Genomic DNA, 24,445 nt, shown 5'->3' on the forward strand with positions numbered 1-24,445 from the left:
ATCAGCTGATGGAGTCCCTCGATTGGGCAGCCTGGGATATCAACAGGATGAAAAAGTGCTTTACTGTCCTGTCAAGTGTAACCTTGTGTGTGCATGACATTTTCACACTGCATTCACCTAAAATGGCAAAAATACCCAGCCCTTATATTCATAGGCATGTCTTTCCAAACTTGGGGTGTGTCCAAAGAGAGCATTGTTACCCGAGAGTGAATGTTACCTGAGAGTTTGTCCAGGTCTATCAGTGAGTGGATTGAGGTGATGAATTAATGCTTTGTTTTGGTGCTGCTTGTTTCCAAGGACCAGTGTCAGCTGATTGGCTTGTCAGAAGCTGGTGGGCATCATGTAATCCAATATGAAGCAGCTTAAAGTACTACTTAGGAAGCCCATCACACTACATTAGCATGTATACTTTTCCATAATAAATTGGTACCAGTTGGTGACATTGGTGAGAATTCATTCAGTAACCGAACTGAAACAACAGAAAATTCCTTTTGATGTGGCAATTGTTAATGCCAGAAACAATCCAGTGTTGGGATTGATGCATGGTGCTGTGAAGCTTTTCCACGCTGACTGTTGCTGTTGTTTTGACGCAGGCTGCAGTCTCTCTGATACTAAGGCTCATAAACCAGGTAAGGCACTTTTTCATCCTGTTGATACCCTAGGCTGCCAAATCGAGGGACTCCATCAGCTGATGATGACTCCAGATCCTATAAGCCCAGTTGCAGTGCAGACCTAGTTTGACCCCACACCTGCTGTCAACTCCCTGAATCCGAGGCATTAATCATGCCAAGCAGAATTAGCATGAAGCCCCTTCATGTTGTTAGCATGCAGATGTGGTAGGGTGATACAGCGTGTGGAACTTTTGTGACGTTCAGGTTTCTGTTTCGTCACCTCCCATCCGAAACACTTGGGAGAGTGATAGAATAAGTAAGGCATCGCAGAATTGGCCATGCCACCTATGCTAGTATGGATGAAAGTCATTGATTATTGTTCTGTGAATTGAACATTTTCCTCTTAGCGGCTGTTTTACACTGCAGCAGGTGTCTATGTGTCACTCTCCTTCGCGCACTGCGGAGAGGTTGGTAGACAGTCATATAACGTAAACCCACTCTTCACTGTGTTCAAATTCGAGATCCTTTCCCCTCCCGAGCTCTGTAACCTTCTTCAGGCCTTGAACCTTCCAAGATCCCTCTTCTCTGATTCTGACCTCTTGAGCATCTCTGATTTTAATCCCTCTGCTAATGATGGCCATGCCTTCAGCTACATGGGCTGCAAGCTCAGGAATTCCCTCGCTAAACCTCTCTTCCTCGCTATCTCTCTCTCTTCCTTTAGAATGCTCCTTAACGCCTACCTCTTCGAAGAAGCTTTTTCTCACCAATCCACGTGTGGGGGTATTAAGACAGATGTCATAGCATTTCTGATTATGCTTCTGTGAGAAACCTTGGCATATACACCACAATATATAAATGCAGGTTGTTGATTCTGTACATGGCTGAGTGGCTATAATGCTTGAGTCACTTCACCAGTGTAAAGATGAGACAACAATGTGTCTGTCGTAACCACATGTAGAGCAATATGCTTTCGCCATGCTGACAGTATGCTGCTGTCCATATTGTGCTCCCTGCAGGAGACACAGTGAAAACTGGCCCTTCAGAGTATGGCATGGAGGCGATTGATGATGACCCATTGATCAGATCGGAGACAGCATTTTAAAACTTTTTTTTTTCTCTCTCTCTTGCCACTGCAGATGTCATTTCATCCCACTTTGGATTCTGCACGGGGAACGCGGCATCATGGTTTAGTGGAGAGGGTTCACCGAGACCGGAGTCAAATGATGTCACCTCGCCGACGCCAGCCTGCAGTGGATAAACACGGCCGACAGATATCCTTGCCTGTATTCCCCTCACTTCCCAGACATGCATTACATTTGAAGAGCATGATATATAGCATTTCACATGGATTTCAGGAAAGAGTAATGTTAGGTCTGTGAAACATGTATTTTGCATCAGTCCTCACTATACAGGATGCAGTAACATCCCAGAAGCAGCCATAAATTAGGAAATGGAAGGGAGGGAAGAACTCAGGAAAATTACAATCACCAGAGAAGTGGCACTGAGTAAATTGTTGGAGCTGCGGGCTGACAAGTGCTCGGGTCCTGATGGACTTCATCCTAGGATCTTAAACAAGTGGCTAGTGAGATAGTTGATGCATTGGTTTTAATTTTCTGAAACTCCCTAGATTTGGAGAAGGTCCAAGATAGCAAATCTAACTCCATTATTCAAAAAGGGAGGGAGACAGAAAGCGGGAAACTACGGGCCAGTTAGCTTCCAACATTTTCTCTATGACAGATGTTAATCTATTAAAGAAGCTATAGCAGGGCACTTGGATAAGTTCAAGGTAATTGGGCAGAGTCAACATTGTTTTGTGAAAGGGAAATCATGTTTAGCCAACTTATTGGAGTTCTTTGAGGAAGTAACATGCTGTGGATAAAGGGGAACCGGTGGATGTACTGTACTTAGATTTCCAGAAGGCATTTGATAAAGTGCTACATCAGAGGCTATTGCGGAAAATAAAAGCTCATGGTGTAGGGGGTAACATATTGACATGGATAGAAGATTGGCTGGCGAACAGGATGTAGAGAGTAGGCATAAATGGGTCTTTTTCAGATTGGCAAAATGTAACAAGTGCTGTGCCACAGGGATCAGTGCTGGAACCTCATCTGTTTACAATTTATGTAAATGAATTGGATGATGGGATGGTTGCCAAATTTGCTGATGACACAAAGATGGGAAAGTAAGTTGTGAAGAGGACATGAGGCTACAAAAAGATATAGATAGGTTAAGTGAGTGGGCAAATATCTGGCAAATGAAGTATAAAGTAGGAAAATGTGAAATTGTCCATTTTGGCAGGAAGAATAAAAGAGAAGCATATTATCTAAATGGTGAGAGATTGCAGAGCTCTGAGATACAGAGGGATCTTGGTGTCCTAGTGCATGAATCGCAAGAAGTTGGTATGCAGGTACAGCAGGTAATTAGGAAAGCTAATAGAATGTTATCATTTATTGTGAGGGGAATTCAATAGAAAAGTAGGGAGGTTATGCGTCAGTTATACAGGGCACTAATGAGAACACATTTGGAGTACTGTGTACAGTATTGGTCACCTTATTTAAGTAAGGATGTAAATGCATTGGGAGCAGTTCAGAGAAGGTTCACTAAACTAAAACCAGGAATGGGTGGGTTGTCTTATGAGGAAAGGTTGGACAGGTTAGGTTTGTATCCATTGGCGTTTAGAAGGATAAGAGGTGACTTGACCAAAACCTTTAAGACCCTAAGGCATCTTGACAGGGTGGATGTGGAAAGGATGTTTTGTCTTGTGCGAGAATCTAGAACCGGGGTCACTGTTTAAAAATAAGGGGCCGCCCATTTAGTGCGGAGATGAGGTGAAATTTTTTCTGAGAGTCATGAATCTTTGGAACTCTCGACCTGAAAAGGTGGTGGGAGCAGAGTCTTTGAATATTTTTAAGGCAGAAGTGGATAGACTTTTGGTAAGCAAGCGTGTGAGAGATTATCAGGGATAGGTGGGATGCAGATTTCAGGTCACATTCAGATCAGCCATGATCTTATAAATTGGCGAAGCAGGCTCAAAGGGCTGATTGGCCTACTCCTGCTCCTTGTTCACATGAAATTTTATCCTGTTGTTTTAAATCATATGTAACTACCTGTCCTTCCAATTACTATTTTTGACTGTAGGGAGCACTTTCAGCTGTGTAACGCTGGGGTGTAATACTCAGAGTTACAGCACTGTTACTCCTGTGATGAATTCAAAGCTTAGTACAAGTTGAAGGCTGATCTTTTCTGTATTACATTTGTACTAACATAGCAAATATACTCAGTGACAGCAGTACTTTATTTGACGAATCAAGGATATTATCCAGTTCACTCACCAGTGTGAATGTCAGGTTGAAAAGTAATTCATCATTCATAGTTCTACAAAGATGATAGTGAAAAGGGAGGAAACAGGAATATTGTGAAGTGCATTTGAAAGACTGCCAGCTATTGATTGAAACCTGGCTAGATTTATAGTTAGAAATGAGTTGATCTTCCCTGGACACAACTTGTATTTATATCACACCTTTAATATAATGAGGTGTCCTAAGCACAAAGAGGTTGATTTTAAAGAATTTCTTAAAGAAGGAGAGCAAGAGCGAGAGAGGTTTAAGGGTGCAATCCCAGAGCTTAGGGACAAGGATGCTGAAGGCAAGGCCATTGATAGTGGGTGAAGGAAATCGGTGTTGGACAAGAGGCCAGAATTAGAAGATGGGCAGAGGTCTCGGAAGGTTGTAGGACTGGAGGAGGTTACAGAGGCCGAAATCTTTGGTCACTATTAACTTGAATGTAGCTGTTTAATTTATATACAGTCAAATGACTCAAGTCAAAACTTACTGCCTGGCAACCAGCCCTTCTCTCCCCTCTAGCCTTACAACCTCTTCATCTGGTTTTTTTTTTGATCCTGCTGAATTCTCATTCTCTCTCATTCCACCTAAGCTGCAAATACCCCTTCCCACTTATGCTTCCACTTGCATCGTTTGCCCTGTTGGAACTTATCCACACACTTCCCTTTCTTTCACAATCCACAGCCCTTTCAAAACTCAATCTTCTTGTCACTTCAGCTCCTATTTCTCGAATTACCTTGTGTTCTTTCCTACTCTTTAGTCTTTGTGCTATTCTGCACTCTTAACTGAGCCTTCAAAACAACTTTTTCCGGTAATTCACAGGACAGACTAATCCAGAAGACAATGTGGAAGACAGGAGCCAAAATCATTTTGGAAACAACTGTGAGTGTGTGTTTAAGCAGTGCATTGTTTACAGAATTTGAAAGGCTAAACAATTGTTTACAACAGAAACCTGATCTGAATGCTACAGATTTTAAGGTGTTGGCCTCCCACACTGGGTTAGCCCCCTCACCTCTGAGTCCAAAGGTTATGGGTTCAAGCCCCACTCCTGGACCTGATCTTGTCACTTAGGCAGTTCATTACTGAGGGAGTGCTGCATTGTCAGAGCTGTTGTCTTCCAGATGAGGCTTTAAACCGAGGCTTTCTTTTCCGGCCGTGGAGTAGATGTTAGAGATCCCATAGCACAACGGTAAAGTCTCTCGGGAGTTTATTCATTCGTGGGACGTGGGCTTCGCTGAACTCCTGCTATGATGTGCTGGAGCTGAGATGACTGACCTCCAATAACCACAAGCATCTTCCTTTGTGCTAGGTATGACTCCAACCAGTGGAGAGTTTTCCCCCCGATTCCCATTGACTCCAGTTTTGCTAGGACTCCTTGATGGCACACTCGGCCAAATGTGGCCTTGATGTCAAGGGTAGTCACTCTCACCTCGGGAGTTTATTCATTCATGGGATGTGGGCCTCGTTGGCTGGGCCAGCATTTATTGCCCATCTCTAGTTGCCCTTAAGGTGGTGGTGGTGGTGAGCTGCTGCCTTGAACCACTGCTGTCCGTGTGGTGCTGGTACACCCACATCTCATGAGGGAGTTCCAGGATTTTGACCCAGCGGCAGTGAAGGAACGGTGATGTATTTCCAAGTCAGGATGGTGAGTGACTTGGAGGGAACTTCCAGGTGGTGGTGTTCCCATCTTATCTGCTGCCTGTGCCCTTCTAGATGGTAGTGGTCGTGGGTTTGGAAGATGCTGTTGAAGGAGCCTTGGTGAATTCCTTTAGTGCATCTTGTAGATGGTACACACTGCTGCTACTCTGCATCGGTGGTGGAGAGAGTGAATGTTTACGCATGTGGTGCCAATAAAGCCGGCTGCTTTGGCGTGGACGGTGTCAAGCTTCTTGAGTGTTGTGGGAGCTGCACTCATTTAGGCTAGTGGGGAGTATGCCAACACACTCTTAACTTGTGCCTTGTAGATGGCGGACAGGCTTTGGGGATTCAGGAGGTGGGTTACTTGTCGCACGATTCCTAGCCTCTGACCTGTTCTTGTAGCCACGGTATTTATATGGCTAGTCCAGTTCAGGTTACGTCAACCGTATCCTCCAGGATGTTGATATTGGGGGATTCAGTGCTGTAATGTCATTGAACATCAAGGGGTGATGGTGGGATTTTCTCTTGTTGGAGATGGGTCATTGCCTTACACTTGTGTGGCGTGAATGTTACTTGACACTTGTCAGCCCAAGCCTGGATATTGTCCAGGTCTTGCTGCATTTGGACATGGACTGCTTCAGTATCTGAGGAGTCACGAATGGTACTGAACATTGTGCAATCATCAGCGAACATCCCCACTTCTGACCTTATGATGGAAGGAAGGTCATTGATGAAGCAGCTGAAGGTGGTTAGGCCGAGGACACCACCCTGAGGAACTCCTGCAGTGATGTCCTGGAGCTGAGATGACTGACCTCCAACAACCACAACCATGTTCCTTTGTGCTAGATATGACTCCAATCAGTGGAGAGTTGCCCCCCTGATGTCCATTGACTCCAGATGCCACACACTTTCAAATGCTGCCTTGATGTCAAGAGCAGTCACTCTCGCCTCACCTCGGGAGTTCAGCTCTTTTGTCCATGTTTGAACCAAGGCTGTAATGAGGTCAGGAGCTGAGTGGCCCTGGCGGAGCCCAAACTGGGCATCGGTGAGCAGGTTATTGCTAAGCAAGTGCTGCTTGATAACACTGTTGATGACCTCTTCCATTACTGATGATGGAGTAGACCGATGAGGTGATAATTGGCCAAGTTGGATTTGTCCTGCTTTTTGTGTACAGAACATACCTGGGCAATTTTCCACATAGCTGGGTAGATGCCAGTGTTGTAGCTGTACTGGGACAGCTTGGATGGGGGTGCGGCAAGTTCTGGAGCACAAGTCTTCAGTACTATTGCTGGAATATTGTCAGGGTCCATAGTCTTTGCAGTATACAGTACCTTCAGCCAATTCTTCATATCACGCAGAGTGAATCGAATTGGCTAAAGACTGGCATCTGTGATGCTGAGGACCGCCGGAGGAGATGTATTATCCACTCAGCACTTCTGGCTGAAGATCGTAGCAAATGCTTCAGCCTTATATTTTGCTCTGATGTGCTGAGCTCCCCATCATTGAAGATGGGGGGATATTTGTGGAACCTCCTTTTCTAGTGAGTTGTTTAATTGTCCTCCACCATTCACGACTGGTTGTGGCAGGACTGCAGATCTTAGATCTGGTTGTCACTTAGCCTTGTCTACCACTTGCTACTCATGCAAATAGTCCTGTGTTATAGCTTCACCAGGCTGACACCTCATTTTTAGGCATGCCTGGTGCTGCTTCTGGTATGTGGTAATCAGCAGGAGGTTTCATTGCCCATGTTTGACCTAATGCCATGAGACTTCATGGGGTTTGGAGTCGATGTTGAGGACTCCCAGAGCAACTCCCTTCCGACTGTAAACCACTGTGCCACCACCTCTGCTGGGCCTGTCCTGCCGGTGGGACAGGACATACCCAGGGATGGTGATGGTGGTGTCTTGGACATTATCTGTGAGGCATGATTCCGTAAGGATGACTATGTCAGACTGTTGCTTGACTAGTCTGAGACAGTTCTCTCAATTTTGGCACGAGCCCCCAGCTGTTAGTAAGGAGGACTTTGCAGGGCCAATAGGGTTGAGACTGCTGTTGTTGTTTCTGGTGCCTAGGTCGATGACAGGTGGTCTGTCCAGTTTCGTTCCTTTCTTATGACTTTGTAGCGGTTTGATACACTGAGTGCCTTGCTAGGCCATTTCAGAGGGCATCTAAGAATCAATCACATTGCTGTGGGTCTGGAGTCACATGTAGGCCAGACCAGGTAAGGATGACAGATTTCCTTCCCTACAGGACATTAGTGAACCAGATGAGTTTTTACAATGATTGACAATGGTTTCATGGTCACTATTAGACTTTTAATTGAATTCAAATTCCACCATCTGCCATGTTGGGAATTGAACCCGGGTCCCCAGTGCGTTACCCTGGGTCTCTGGATTACCTGCCCAGCGACAATACCACTCTACCATCGCCTCACAAACGGTGAAATCGCGAAGGAGGAGCATGCTTCTGAATGGGACTCCAGTTGGATAGGTTCCAGCCATGCGAGAACAGCATTGGCTTGGGCAGTTACAGTAGTCTACAACAAGCTGTATTTCTCTCCACTGAAGCCGTTAGATCTCCTGTGTATACTCCATGTTGTTGCTTTTTGTTTCCGATTTCCAGTACTGGCTGTTTTATTTGCAGCCCATTTAAAAATTGCGGTCAATGAGAAAGAGAAAAACCCAGGGCCAACAAGGGGCAAAATGTATCCTGGAAAATTCCTCTCTGATCCCCTCCCTCAGGTCAGTGAAGCCAGCCAAGGTGGTCACATGAACCAAAGATTACAAAGCTAAAGACATTATTATAAAGACATTTACATTCTGTTTTATATGATTACTGTTCTCGCAAAGAACTAGTCCAGTTCCCTCAAAGTATTTGGAGAGTCAGCACCTACCACACCAGCCTGTATTATATTCCAGAGCCTCACTACTCTCTTCAAAAAAGACAAATCACCTAATATCCAGTCTGTTCCTGCCTTCTCATACTAAATTAACCAATCGCAAACTTGAGATGTGCTCAAAGGGTGTACCTGTCAAAGAATCAACCCAAATATTCAGACATTTCAAACACAGGTAAGCGAACATTGTACACCACATCGCCCATCGTGTGTCCAAAGTACAAAGCCCGGGTAAGTGAAAATACGAACAGGGAAGTCGTGAAAGGTGGGACTTTACTGTATTCAGAGAAAAGCAGGGAGCTTTTCCTGGCCTGATGGCCTGTGTCAGGCATGGAGGGAGAAAACACCACAACTAAGTCCAGCTCCCTCCTAAAACCCACACATACTAGTTCATGACTGATCAGGGGTTGGGATTCTAGTTTCTCACACCCTTTACTCCCAAGCTAAGCTAAGACAGTTAAGTCAGCGTCCGACCGAACCTGGGACCTCCTGATCTGTGTGTCTCAGTCCTGTGCTTGTGTGTGTGATGAAATCGAAGTCAGCTAAACTTGAATCAGTGCCTTTTGCTACTTTGTCGTAACCCAGAGCGCAGAAGAAGTTGGCATGAAACTGAAAATTGTGGGTTTGACTGCTTGTGACCTTGGCCAGCAGCAATTCACTGAACTTTTACAGTGCAATAAAATTTCATCTCTGAAAGCTGTGATACAGAAGTCACTTGAGTGCAAACTGACCTGACCCAGAGCAGAATCCTTTAAATAATGGGGAGTTCTATTGTATTGTTTTCCAGTGTGAAAGCACATCCATCTCCAGCTGCCTTGGAGTGGGTGAGAGGTCTTACGCTGCATGTTTAACAGAAATGTACAGATTCAGTCAGGAGCTAAGAGCATTTTAACAAGAGTTTCGGAGCTCTGGGCAAACACACCGCCACGTTCTCTGGTCACGCATTTAAGCTATTATCTTTAAGAGAAAGAAAAATCTTGCATCTCTATTGCGCCTTTCATAACCTTGAGATGTCCAGAAAATGCTGTTAAATACTGTTGAAGTGTCATCATGATGTAGAAAATGTGACAGCCAATTTTCACACAGCAAGCCCCCACAAGCAGCAAAATCACATTTTAGGCGAGGGGTACATGCACCAGGGAGAGCTCCCCTGCTCTTCTTTGAAATAATGCTGTGGGATTTTTTACATCCACTTAAAGCGGATAGGTGAGGTCTTGGTTTGACCTCTCACCTGAAGGATGGCATCCCTGACAATGCAGCACTCCCTCAGGACTGTATTGGAATGTCGGCCTTAATTGTGTGGTCAACTTGTCTGGATTGAAACATAAAGCCACAACCTCCTGACTGGGTGGCAAGAGTACTACCCACCTGTATGGTGGGTAAGGCACCTCTATATAGGATATTTCATACACTATCTGAAGACCATGTCCTGCAGTCCATTTTTGTCTCATCTGCACCCCAAAGCAAATTTACAGTAGGGAAGCTCGCTGCCTAATGTGATGTCAGAGGGTGCCAGGTTCAATCCCTGATTACTGCTAAGCTGACCACTCACTGTCAGGGCAATAGTGGCCTCAGCACCTATGAAGAAAGAAAATTGGGGCTGTCATATTCAATCAGTGTTCAATAACCTTCTGCTGCAGTGTTCACATGTGAGTGTTGACAGACTGATTACAATCCTGTCCTCATGTGATTGTGGCTGTACACACTTAACCTGCAGGAACAGGAAGCCTCGCTGCTTCCCCCCTGAGCTCACCAGCATCCACAGAGACTGTATCGTGCCTACCAGCCATTGACGAGGTTCTTTGATGTTGTGATCTCGTGATCTGTATTCTCTATGGAGTGAGATTGACAAATAGCTTCCTTCATTTTACTTTTTATGATTAAAAATGGGATAGACTAGATTTTTTTGTGTGCATTTATGAGCTGTGTGACTGCTGAAATAATGTAGAGTGAAGTTTCCTGTTGGTTTGGTGCAGGGTAGCTGGAATTAAATAACATTTGTTGATGGGTGTGGAAATTATTCTGCTTTTCTGCTACTCTGTGCTGTTGGACCTAGGCATTGACTATCAGTTCAGTGCCTCATGACTTTTCTAAATTTAGAATCTGGGGCGTATGACTTTTCATCAGTCTCTGTTGAATGACCTGCTGTCATTTACAGGTCATCCTCATTGAGGCAAAGACACCACTCCCCTGATTCATACTGAGCAGCAAGAGCTGGGGATGGATCCCTGGTCTGGCCTGGCTTGAACTGGGTTATCTCCACAGAAACTGGATGTTGCCCCAGCAAAATCAGCCCTCATCAGCATTCCGATCTATCGCACAGCTGAGTAATCCTGTATTGATCAGGAACTGAGTGAACGAGTTTGAGCCCCACTATGGCAACTTGTGAAATTGAATTTAATAAAGCTAGTACTCTATGGGCTGGCACCAAACTGATTAACTGAAGGAAGGGAATCTGCTATTCTAATCCCACATTAAAGGGTTGATTGCGAAGTTGCCAGTGTGGCAAGTTAATTCCAATATAGATCAATGTGAGGTAGTGAATTTTGATGTAGCTCTTGGAAAATCAAGAATCTAAGTGGGTTGGAGGAGTAGATGGATCTCAAGGTAGTACAGATACACAAAAGCAGTGATGCAAGTTAATAAAACTTCTTTAAAAAAATTAATTTCTAGAGGGTTAGAATTGAAAAGCAGAAAGGTTATGGTAAAGTTTTATAAAATCTTGATTAGACCACACAGAGTGCTGTGCACAGCTCTACGTTACATAATGTAAAAAGGCTATAGAGGCAATGGAGAAGGTGCAAAAAAGATTTACAGAACCGAGAGGATGTAACTATTGAGAAACATTGAACAAGCTGAGAAACTTTTTCTTGAAAAGAGATGATGAGGGTGGCTTGGTAAGGCCTTTAATAATGAAAGGGGAGACACGGAGAAGATGCTTCCACATGTGGGAGACCAGAACGAGGGGCCATGAAGATAAGGCAGTCATTAATAAAAGAGAATTCAGGAGAAATTTGTTTACTCAGAGTATTGAGAATGGGGAACTTGCTAATACAAGGAGCAGTTGAGGCAAATAACATAGATGCATTTAAGAGGAATCTAGATAAGCATATGAGGGAGAGAGAATTGAGGATTTTGCTGACTGAATTAGATGAGGAAGAGTGGGAGGAGGCTCGAATGGAGTAGCATTGGTTGGGTTGAATGGCCTGTTTCCATGCTGTACATTCCATATAATGCTACATCCCAATGGGATGAAGATGAAAGTGATTTATCTAGGGACATGTGCCTGAAAGTGCACATGAAGCATGACTCACATACAGAGAATACCATCATCTTGAGTGAGGTACTGGAGGACGGGGCAGGACAACTGGAATCTGTGGAACCCCTATTTCAATGAGCATAAACCCCCTTAAGTGCTCTAGTCACTGTAAGAATGAGAATCCCTCATCACTAGGAGTTCCTGTATATTGACTGTATTCAATGTGATGAGGAATATGACAGGATGTTCTAGTTCATTACCGTTTCACAAACTGAAAACCACCCAAGATAAAATCTCAATTCAGTGGAGTTGTCGGTTTCATAGATCTGTGCAATTTATCATTAAGTCAGATCTTTGAGCCACACACACTACATACTGTTCCTGCCTTCCTTTCTGACAGCGCTGTGCTCCATCTGATAAGCTCACCATGTGTTAGTTCAAGCTTCCTGCAATTTTTATAACTTGGTCTCCACCCCCTACCTTTAAAACGTGTTGTTTTGAACTGAAAATTTACAGCCCAAAAGGAGGCTATTCGGCCATTCTTGTTAGATTGAGGGATATCCATGCTTGGGGAATGGAGGATGTTCCTCATGTAAGTGATACGCTCCCAGGCCAGGTACAGCACTGGTCAGATTTGGAATAAAGCTCCCTCTCCACACTGTCCCATAATGGCTATGCTGTCATAGTGGGTATCTTACTAGATTAGTAACCCAGAAGCCCTAGATACATGTGTTCTATTCCCACCAAGGCACCTGGGGAATTTAAATTCAGTTAATTGAATAAGTCTGGAATTAAAAAGCTAGCATCAGTAATGGTGACTATGATTCACCAATTCTCTTTGCTGGGGGTCTGTGATTGACTTTTAACTCCCTCTGAAATGGCATAGCAAAACACTCCCTTGCATGAAACTTATGCAAAAACTATAACTATACACATAACTAAAGCTGGCTGGACCATCCAGCAGAGACTGAGATTCTGGATGTGACAGACACACCATGCCCAGTCAGCATAGGAAAGTCCTCTTCACTAACATCTGGAGATCTGTGCAAAACTTGGGAAGAGCTGACCCCAAGACTTATCAAGTCCTGTCAATTTGACAGTCAAACTCACAGAATCATGCCTTTCAACCAAGGTCTGACACTCCTCCATCACCGTCCTTGGGGATGTCCAGTCCTACCGACCAAACGTATTGTGTTGCAGTTAACTGCTAGTTGTTAGCCTCTTGCCACTGAGTGAGAAGGTCCTGGTTCAAGTTCCACTGCAGAGACTCCACTGAAACTACCAGTGCAGAACTGAGGGAGTGCTACGCTATCAGAGGTTCCATCTTTCTGATGCGATGTTAAACCGAGGCCCCCTCAGATGAGCGTATTGGATCCCATGACTGTTTTAAGGAAAGAGCAGGGGAGTTCTGCCGGTTGTCCTGGGCCAATGTTATATTTCTCTCAGCCAACACCTAAAACAGCTTATCTGGCCATTATCACATTACTGGTTGTAGGAGTTTGCGGTGCACAAGTTGACAGCTGCTTTTCCTACATCACAACAGCGACTTCCTTTCAGAAACATACTTTATTGTCTGTAAAGCACTTTGAACATCCTATGGTTCTGAAAGGCGCTACAGAAATGCAAGTCTTTCTTACTTCCAGTATTTTCCCACTGTATCCTCTCGTGTTCGGTTTATCTTTTGATCTTGAATTTAGAACAGGGAGTTGCTACCCAGTCACAAACCACACAAAACTATATGATTGAATGCTGAAGTAAGATTCTTTATCGCTAATACTGTCCAGCTCTTCCTGTGACTCTTGCTTGAGTGTAGTCGATAGGAAGCGCTTCTTACCTCAACAGGAGATCTAACCGTGGGAGGATGATGTCGTCACACTTGATCTTTTCCACACTCAATTCCACAAGCCCTATTTTCTTGCAAGGGAGTTACTGGATCACAACAGAGATTGGGGGCAAGAACCCTTTTAGACATATGGGGCAGGTACTTTGATTGAGGACAACCTTACTTAAATTAGTGCACTGACATCAAACTGGGATTCTCCCATAAATAAATAGTTCTGTCGAAGGGTCATGAGGACTCGAAACGTCAACTCTTTTCTTCTCCGCCGATGCTGCCAGACCTGCTGAGTTTTTCCAGGTAATTCTGTTTTTGTTTGGGATTCTCCCATGCCTGGATCGCTCCAGTACTACAGCGGAGAGTGCGTTTCTTAGCCGACAGCGAGTGAGTCTGGTGTTTATATTATTGCAACATGCTCAGAGCATTCAATTTTCAAATTGGTGCAGCTTTTGCTACAAGTTCAATGTGAGGGGCAGGAAGTTTAGGGGGGGATGTGAGGAAAATCTTTCTTACTCAGAGGGTGGTGACAGTCTGGAATGTGCTGCCTGGGAGGGTGGTGGAAGCGGGTTGCCTCACATCCTTTAAAAAGTACCTGGATGAGCACTTGGCACATCATAACATTCAAGGCTATGGGCTAAGTGCTGGTAAATGGGATTAGATAGGTAGGTCAGGTGTTTCTCACGTGTCAGTGCAGACTCGATGGGCCCAAGGGCCTCTTCTGCACTGTGATTCTGTGAAGTGATTTTAAAATTGTGTGTTCTGGTAAAACTATCATTTTAACGCCATTTTTTTTCTGAGATTTTGAGATGTTTTAGCCTATGCTATGAGTGGTTGTGGGGTCCAAGGGGAGAATTGTTTATATCCGAGCTTTTAGAAGACAGCTAATACTTTGGGATAGAATTCTTGGCATCTGCAGTACTGAGTGTATACCAGAGAGACTTAACTCTGGCCTGAACATCACATGAGTTAATCTCAGCAGAAAAAAAGGCATTTAAATTTGAATGTGCTTTGTGAGGCAGTGTTTTTAAAGGCTAAATAAACTAAATAGACTAAAGTTGAGACAGTGGCTTTGCACGTGTTGTTTTGAAATAGACCCACCTCAATAAAAGGTTAACGCATGTGGTTCATTTGTGTGTTCATGGAGGAATAGCAGAGAAAATGAGTCAGGTTCTTGAATCTAATTGGTGATTTATCATGTGTCTGAAGTCACTTAAAAGAAATAAAAACACTCTATAGGTTTTGACGTGGTATTTCCTGGAAGGCAGTATCTCACTGTTTACACTTGCGCTGAAAATTTATTTTCTAGGAACCCACGTTTCTGTGAAGGCAGTGAAAATTGAAACATCCGTTACTTTGAAAAAAAGTTTGTTTGTATTTGTTGCCTCCAACCTGACCACCAGCTCAACGCAGATACTGACTCTCACTTGGGGGGGACAGTTCCTGAAGGTATTGACTCTCACTGGGGGACAGTTCCTGAAGGTGCTGACTCTCCCTGGGGGACAGTTCCTGAAGGTGCTGACTCTCCCTGGGGGACAGTTCCTGAAGGTGCTGACTCTCCCTGGGGGACAGTTCCTGAAGGTGCTGACTCTCACTGGGGGACAGTTCCTGAAGATGCTGACTCTCCCTGGGGGAACCGTTCCTGAAGGAGCTGATTCTCACTAGGGGACAGTTACTGAAGGTGCTGACTCACACTGGGGGACAGTTCCTGAAGGTGCTGACTCTCCCTGGGGGACAGTTCCTGAAGGTGCTGACTCTCCCTGGGGGACAGTTCCTGAAGGTGCTGACTCTCCCTGGGGGACAGTTCCTGAAGGTGCTGACTCTCACTGGGGGACAGTTCCTGAAGATGCTGACTCTCCCTGGGGGAACCGTTCCTGAAGGAGCTGATTCTCATTGGGGGACAGTTCCTGAAGGTGCTGCCTCTCACTGGGAGACAGACCCTGAAGGTGCTGACTCTCACTGGGGGGACAGTTCCTAAAGGTGCTGACTCTCACTAGGGGACAGTTCCTGAAGGTGCTGACTCTCCCTGGGAGGCAGTTCCTGAAGGTGCTGACTCTCCCTAGGGGACAGTTCCTGAAGGTGCTGACTCTCACTGGGAGACAGACCCTGAAGGTGCTGACTCTCACTGGGGGGACAGTTCCTGAAGGTGCTGACTCTCACTGGGGGACAGTTCCTGAAGGTGCTGCCTCTCACTGGGGGACAGTTCCTGAAGGTGCTGCCTCTCACTGGGGGACAGTTCCTGAAGGTGCTGCCTCTCACTGGGGGACAGTTCCTGAAGGTGCTGCCTCTCACTGGGGGACAGTTCCTGAAGGTGCTGCCTCTCACTGGGGGACAGTTCCTGAAGGTGCTGCCTCTCACTGGGGGACAGTTCCTGAAGGTGCTGCCTCTCACTGGGGGACAGTTCCTGAAGGTGCTGCCTCTCACTGGGGGACAGTTCCTGAAGGTGCTGACTCTCCCTGAGGGACAGTTCCTGAAGGTGCTGACTCTCACTGGGGGACAGTTCCTGAAGGTGCTGACTCTCACTGGGGGACAGTTCCTGAAGGTGCTGACTCTCCCTGGGGGACAGTTCCTGAAGGTGCTGACTCTCCCTGGGGGACAGTTCCTGAAAGTGCTGTAAATTTGGATAGCTGTTGGATTGTTTTAACTGCTGAGGTTTCTGGGTCTTGCTATTCAAGCCCATGTGTATACAGTGTTTTGCTCGCTGATATTTCCCAAATGAAAGATGCTTTGCAGATTCTGAAATTATGTGATTCACCCTTTTCTAAGCCTCTTGGGGGATAATGATTAATCCACATTTCCTGCCTTGCTTGCTATAACATTAATTCATAAATTCCATCTCCAGTTCCAGTTGCCTGAGATTGGGATAAAACAGAGCAGACCACCAATGCAGCAAGACAATATGTCAACAAATGGTAGCAAATTAAACATTCCATAGCACCTTCATTTCACCTAGCAAAAGCAAATTATTGTAATGAATGTATTCTTTAAAACCTGCACTATGATGGGCCTTCTCTCACATGTATCTCTCTGTTGTCACCTTCTGAGGAAGAATACTCCCAAGGGCTGCATTTCAACTCAGTGACGCAGTTCAGACTGACTCACATCATTGCTTTGTGTTCATGGAACAAAACAAAACGTTTGTGCAACATTTTTACACAAAGGCTGAACCTCCTCAACACTAGCACACAATATCAGAGCAGTCAAACACTTCTCATAGGCTGGGAAAGCCTCAGCTTTCATCTGTGGTCTATAGTCACCCCGAGTTCCTCTCCAAATTGCACACCATCCTGACTTGGAAATATATCACCATTCCTTCGCTGTCACTCGGTCAAAACCCTGGGCGCCCTCCGTAACAGCACAGTGGATGAAACTACACCACATGGATTGCAACAGCTTAAGAAGGTGGAGCACCACCACCTTCTTCTCAAGGGCAATTTGGGATAGGCAATAAATGCTGGCCTTGTCAGCAAGACCAACATCTCATGAATGAATAAGAAAAAAAGTCACGGTGTTTCTGGTTTGGGAAAGGCCGGAAGATTTTCCACACAGTCTCTGAGTAGAGACACGTGCTGATTGTGGGTGCGCAGGCATGCGCCTGAGTGAATGTGGGTCTGATTCTGCGTGTGCACATGTTCATTGTCAATTTCCAGGGTTTTAGTTTTAAGAAAAGGGTGCAAATATAAGTGAGGGGAAGTTGGTCTCAAAAGTAGCAGGTAAGTTGAAAGCAAATCCGTTTTTATATCGAGTATTCCTAAAACAAACTTGAAGCAGAGTGATGACCTAGAATTATTTACATAGCTCATGGACACTTTTTTTGGGACTGACCCACTAGGTTATTAATCTGAAATGACCAGCTTCAATACTAATATAAATTCTTACAGCACTTGGCCTCTACTGGAACACCAAGTCTGGACTAGTTAGGAGTCTGAGCTCTTTGTATATCCTGCATCGTGCACCAGTTAATGCATGTTCATGTGTGAAACTAATTGAAGTGTGCCCGATGTTACTGGGTGCTTGTCCTCCACTCATTCCCCATGCACCCAAAAGCTGAACTGCCTCGAAATCACTGGAATTATTAGTTGCCTGAATTTAAAATAAAAAAATTGTCTGACTTTAATTAATAATGCCTTTGCTGAACTTTTGATTTTCTCCTGCTCTGGAAGTGCAGACTTAGTGGGGCAATCGAGTTTAAACAAAACTGATGTTTGAAATTGTTCATCCCCTGAGAGCTGTAGCCTACTCACATGTTCCTTCGTTGTAGGTTGGGGCAGTTCAGGCCGTGAATTTTTCCATAAACCATTCCAGTTGTCTGCAAAGGTTTGTAGCTGATGGAGTTGAGGGTCAGCCTGCAGGATGTAACTTTTCCCTTCATGTCCAAGTAACATAATAGCACATCTGTGGAATCTTCAGTCTACTATTCCTGGAATATGTGTTTCTCAGTGTAATTTCTCTGGCGTCTGTTCTGTCTATTAAAGTAGATCATTTCCACATGTATTTTTTTGTTGTGTTCATTCAGCTGACTGCTGTTGGTACAGGGGATTGGAACACTCTCTTTGATTTCTGGCACCCAGCATCAACATCAGGCACCCCTAGTGCAGGTGCATAGTAAAGCTGCTGCAACCATGTGGAATGCCAGTTTCCCGCACCAGACATCCTATGCTCTCTCAGTTTGAGTGCTGAATTATAGGAAGTTTAATGCTTCACTGGAAACTGGGCTGAGACCTAGTTTGTTAGGGTTCCTTCAGTATATCCTCTATCTCAAAGTTCGTTCTTTATCTCTTTTTTGAACCTTTTCAATTCCTCTGTCAAACTCTTGGTCACATCTCTCAATATGGCTCAGTGTCTTTTTTTTAATCAATTTCTGGTCCCACTCACATATCCGCCCTATCTTTGCTGATGTATATCAGCTCCCCGTACCCCAATTTAAAATTCTCATCCTCACATTTAATTCTTGTTTGTGGCATCGCCCCATTCCATATCTGCATCCTACACCAGACCTATCTCTTTCTTTGGCTTGGTGTCTATTTTTTGTCTGATTGGAATGCCTGTGTTGTGTTCATATATAAATGCAGTTGTCCTCTTGTAAAGCATTATGCAGGTTTAATAAATGTGCTTACATAAATATAAATTCTGCTGTTGAGATTGCCAAATTCATTTCGCAACCGTTAAGCCAGTAATACGTAAAGAGAGAGTTTCAATTCATCAGTTTGGCCTGGATTTAAACCAAGGCCCCAGAGTTGAAGGTTTAATGTCTACTTCATTGTGTCACCCACCTCCCAAGTTTCTATATTTTATGTGTTGCCCCTATAGCACTGAATGAAATTCTTGATGCTGCTGAAACTCAGCTTTTCCTTAACGTTTGCACCTTGGCAGCTCCCCATATGGATCAGTGTATCTCTCTCCACCACCAGATACAAGTTGGAGACGGTAAGTCAATTCATGATTCCATGTTTGTTGTGATGCCTTTTATATCGGAAATTCTCTTATAAATTTTTCAATCCTGCACCAAGTTGTTACTGTGTTGAATTTGCACCGACGAATGCTCCTTAATTCTGAATGAGACTTGAGAGGTTAACTGCCGGGGCTGATGCAGAAACAAGTTATTGCTGGGACTTGATTTGAAGACTGTGCTAGAGACAGATATCAGTGTGAGAAGGTTAAGGAGAGATTTAACAGGGGTGTTTAAAATTATGAGAAAGTTTGATAGATTGGACAAGGAGAAACTGTTTCCACTGGCAGGACAAATGTTAACCAGAGGACACATTTAAAATAATTGTCCAAAAAAAAGAGGGAAGTGAGAGTTTTTATTTACACAGCGAATTTAATCTGGAATGTGCTGCCTGAAAAAGCAATGGAAACAAATTCATTAACTTTCAAAAGTGAATTTGATAATAACTTGAAAATAAAAATACTGCAGGGCTAAGGAGAAAGAACAGAGCAGTGGGACTAATTGGATAGTTCTTTCAAAGAGCTGGCATGGCCACCTCCTCTGCTGTATTATTGTACAGAAGACAGAAGAGGAATGTTCATTTATTACAGTGTTTATTCAGTGAAGTTTCTCAAACCAACACTTGTGCCGGTGTGCTGCTGATTTGTGCCAAGTGTTAAATTTGGGGATTATTTATTTCTGCCAGCAACTTCATCTGTTTCTTGCTGGGGACCGCTTCAACTAACTCACTCTGGCACCTCACTGAAGTGGCCATTTTCCATATAAGACACAGTGAGAGTGGGTCAACTTTAAGATTAAAGGAATAAAAAATCTGCTGCGTAACCGGAATTTGCACCATTGTAGGAAGGTTAACTGTACAGTGTAACTAACCCACTCTTAAACCACCTCGAACACAAGAGGAATAGTACAAAATCAGAATTTGCTCAAACACATGAAAGTTTTCCACAAACGGAGGTTGGAGTTGCATTGAGTAGCTCAATGCTACAAGGATGAACATAAGCCTGATTTGGATTGACCATACAGTGAAACTTCAGAACTGTAAATTTCAGCTCAGCCCTGAATATTTTATGTTCTAATTCATTGCTGAATGCACATTGCAAAACCTGTGTCAAAGGCAGTCCGACTCTGTGGGAACGCAGCCGAGGAAGGTACAGCCCAATGTAGCACTGGCCCTTTACAGAGCAAAGCAAGACCGCAGACCTGTGCTGCCCTTTGAGGGTTCTTCCTCAAGTTGCTTGCAGTACTTGGGACTACTTGAGTTACGGTGCTCCTGTAATCTTCGGTTAATGAAAGTTCTGGAATGTCAGGAAAGTAACAATATTTAAAATGGGAAAAGGATATTGGGCTGAGTGACATCTTTGACATCGCCCTAGCTTCCTATTATACCATTCGATCCTTTCATTCTCTTGGAGCACGTTGAATTGCTTCTTGAGCCCGCATTAAAAGCCTATTTCTCAACATTTATTCTGCAACTCGATTGACCTTTGGGTGAAATAGTTTTTATTGATCTCTCTTCATATTCCTGACTTCCTCATTTCTGGCTTGTGTCCCTAATGCCCTCTTCACTGGGAAGAATAACGATGAAAAACACTAATGGGTCACCTCACCATCTCCTTTATCCCAAAGAGAACAAACCTGTCTTTCTTAGACATAAATAAATTCCCGAGACCTTGAATAACCCTTGTCTACTACCAACTCCCTTGAGAGATTCTCGCAATCATGTGCCCAGACATGTTGACAGTCTAGTTTTAAACTTGGGTGTGTTAGCTTGTTTTCAGTTGGTAGTATTCTTGCCTCTGAGTCAGAAGATTCATACTCCAGGATTGGAGCACACACTCCAGGCCTGAGAGCAGTACTGAGAGCATGTATCTTTGTCAAAGATGCCATTATATGGAAATGCTAAACTACATAGACTTGGCAGTGTTAGAACAATAGAGAGTTCTCTCAATGTCCGAGCTGACAATCGTCTCTCTATGTTAACTGGTTATTAATCCGGCTGCTGTCTATAGGATCTAGATTTGCAGAAAAGGCTATTTTTTTGTGATTTCCTGTATTACAACGGCCATTGCATGTTTAAGTAATTCATTCTGTGTGAAGTGCTGTAAGATGTTTCTGAGGTGTGATTATGGGGCTCACACAAATGTAAGCCCAATTTTCTTTAATTCCTCACCCCCACCATTTCCTATAAATTGAGGGATTTGTTCCATAAAGGAAAGCTAAATAGGTTTCAGAAGGGTTTCTTCCCTGTTTATGTGCTAATTTAGTTGATTTCAGCTGTGGTGCTGCATTTAGGCTTTTTTTTAATTCATTCATGAGATGTGGGTCTCATGGGCAATAAATACTGGCCTTGCTAATACCTAATCGCCCTTGAGAAGGTGGTGGTGAGCTACTTTATGGAGCCGCTGCAGTCCATCTGGTGTAGGTACACCAGCAGTGTTTTTCGGGAGTTCCAGGATTTGGGCCCAGTGTCCTGGTCTCGGGAAGAGGCTGAGGGCTCACGATCTCGATTGTTAGGAAGTGCATGTGTGTGAACATTGGTTGAGAAATGGACTGGGTAAATTTCAGGTTCCTCCAGCACAGCCAAGCCACTTGCAGACATTCAGTGTCACGTGGATCATCACTTGAGTGTGATATACAGTTGGGGGGTCAGGGTGGGAGGGTGGCAAGGGGTTATCTAGTGGGACTGTATCCCAGCCTCTGCTCGAAGGAAGGAGGATATTGGGCAGAAAATTGAAACTCACGATTACCAAGTGCAATGTGAACTTTGCACATGCCCTTGGTCCCAGTCTTGATCTTTGGGCACCCACACTGCATTGTGTAGCCAAGCCCCTGTAACAAACTCGTGGGAACTGGCAAAGTGATTCTTCTCAGGGGTTCATGATGTCGAGAGCTGAGCTGCTTCTGGTACCAGAAATAAGACAAAAAAAATCTGAAACCAGAGGTCTGTGCGTTTGTACATCTGCCAGTTTGGTTTGAGCACCAGCCATTCCTTGTGTAAATATGTAATAATATTTGTACAGTCTGTTTTTATTGTAAATGTGCACTTTAGTTTAAGAAATGCTCATTCTCATTTTATTTTACTTAACACTGTCTTCTTCCTTCATTTTAAAAAAAAAAATTCCATGAATAACATGAATCTTGCTGGTTACTAACTCCTGTTAACCAGAGTCTGCCAAGGAAATTCTGTGCTTGTTAAGACTTAAGCTTGTGCTAACTACTATTAACAAACTTGATCTCAGCTCGATGCTCAGTGTGGTGTGACATGATTCCACTAGGGTTTCAGTGAGATATGTTTATGCAAAGCCGTTTGATTTCAGTGTAATCCTCCCCTACCACCACCACATCCTGCCCACCACTACCACTCTCAAGCTTTTAAATACCCTCCCTGTCAGATATATAGAGGAAGGCTGGGCAAAGCAATGCACAAATCATTGATCAGATCCAGGCTGGAGAGAGGCAGTGTAGGAATATTCACCGTGATGCTCTGTGTCACAAAGAATAGGAATCCAAGTGGGTTGTGTGATCGCAGTACATAAAACATAGCCTACCAAGGTGAGAAGAATCCTCTGCTCTGACTGCAATGGCCTCACAGTGTGGATGAGATCAATGCAAGACACAGACACATAAACTAAAATCCTACATAAAACTATTTACAAAAATATTCATTTTCCTATCATTACACTTGTCCGATTTGCCTGTTGTAGCGAGGTTAAGAGTGAAGACCCAGGACATAACTAAATTTGGCTGATCCTGTGATGCTTGCCATTGGCAGCTAAGTTTTAGAATGTAGTCTTTTCATACATCCCTCTCTCTCTCTCTGGTTGTGTGTGTGTGTGTGTGTGTGTGTGTGTGTGTGTGTGTGTGTGTGTGTGTGTGTGTGTGTGTCCCTTTCTCTATGCTAGCAGGTTATGAAATCTGAGCAGTATTTATCAGAATTTTTCTGAAGCTTTTTTTTAAAGTTAGTCTTTCCCCTCTTGTGAATTTTGATCATTTCCTGCTCCTTAGTTAATTCCACACCCCAGATGTGCCTGTGTTCAGATGAGTACAGAGTAAGGTGCTGACGCTCAAGTGCAATACTGACGGAATGCTGCACTGTCAGGTGCCGTCTTTTGGATTAGACGTAAAGCCCCATCTGCCCTCTTAAACAGATGCAAAAGATCCCATGGGGCTTTTTCAAATAAGAACCGAGGAGTTCTCTCTGATATCCTGGCCAGTACTTTTTCTGCTCAAACAACATGAAACAGATTATCTGACCATTATTACATTGCACACAGCAAAATCCAGCAGATTAGCTTCCGACAACAGTAACTGCACTTCAGAAATTAATTCATTGGCTTTAAAGCATTTTGTGATGTCGTGAGGTCATGAAAGGTGCTATATAAATTCTAGTCTTTCTTTTAAAATATATGTGGGGAGCACATAAGAGGCAATGGCTTCTAGACATCTGATTACCCCCCCACATTCTTTTGTAATGTTTGGGCAGCCAGTTGGTCATTGGATCCTGCGTGGTGCCCACATGCCTTAGCAGAATACTTACCCAAAATTGTGAGGACTCTGACTATCATTAACCCACAATCGGCAGGTAGTTATGAACAGGGAGTAAGTTCTGTGTAACAAAAAGGACGTTTAAAACCAACAACAAATAGTTTGGCCATTTTGACATTTGGTATTTCTGAATTGAGGCCAAGCCCATTTGGATTCATGCCTGACCCACCAACCCAGCCCGATTCCACGGTTCACGTCAAGGAATGGAACATTTCCCATTCCAGATCCAGAGTAAAGAGTTGGAGTGCAGCACCCTGTACAATATGCCCTGCAAACACTCCCAGGACAGGTACAGCATGGGGTTAGATACAGAGTAAAGCTCCCTCTTCACTGTCCCCATCAAACACTCACAGGACAGGTACAGCATGGGGTTAGATACAGAGTAAAGCTTGCTTTACACTGTCCTCATCAAACACTCCCAGGACAGGTACAGCACAGGGTTAGATACAGAGTAAAGCTCCCTCTACACTGTCCCCATCAAACACTCCCAGGACAGGTACAGCACGGGGTTAGATACAGAGTAAAGCTCCCTCTACACTGTTCCCATCAAACACTCCCAGGACAGGTACAGCACAGGGTTAGATACAGAGTAAAGCTCCCTTTACACTTTCCCCATCAAACACTCCCAGGACAGGTACAGCACGGGGTTAGATACAGAGTAAAGCTCCCTCTACACTGTCCCCATCAAACACTCCCAGGACAGGTACAGCATGGGGTTAGATACAGAGTAAAGCTTGCTTTACACTGTCCCCATCAAACACTCCCAGGGCAGGTACAGCATGGGGTTAGACACAGAGTAAAGCTTGCTTTACATTGTCTTCATCAAAAACTCCCAGGACAGGTACAGCACTGGATTAGATACAGAGTAAAGC

The 24,445-nt window shown here is 44.2% G+C and overlaps 1 protein-coding gene across 5 annotated transcripts in view; it reads left to right on the top strand.

Annotated features, from left to right (window-relative positions):
- The window catches only part of crtc3 (CREB regulated transcription coactivator 3), a 77,085-nt gene that overhangs the window by 31,816 nt on the left and 20,824 nt on the right, over window positions 1-24,445 (top strand). For all 5 annotated transcript variants that reach the window (XR_005941844.1, XM_041178488.1, XM_041178489.1 and 2 more), the window contains 2 exons: window positions 1,748-1,882; window positions 18,945-19,006. Coding sequence is in view for 4 of the 5 variants with exons in the window: in XM_041178488.1 (XP_041034422.1) it covers window positions 1,748-1,882; window positions 18,945-19,006 (197 nt within the window). In the remaining variant the exon portion in view is untranslated. The remainder of the gene's footprint in view (window positions 1-1,747; window positions 1,883-18,944; window positions 19,007-24,445) is intronic.

This window comes from Carcharodon carcharias, chromosome 32 (assembly GCF_017639515.1).
Source record: "Carcharodon carcharias isolate sCarCar2 chromosome 32, sCarCar2.pri, whole genome shotgun sequence".
NCBI lineage: Eukaryota > Metazoa > Chordata > Chondrichthyes > Lamniformes > Lamnidae > Carcharodon > Carcharodon carcharias.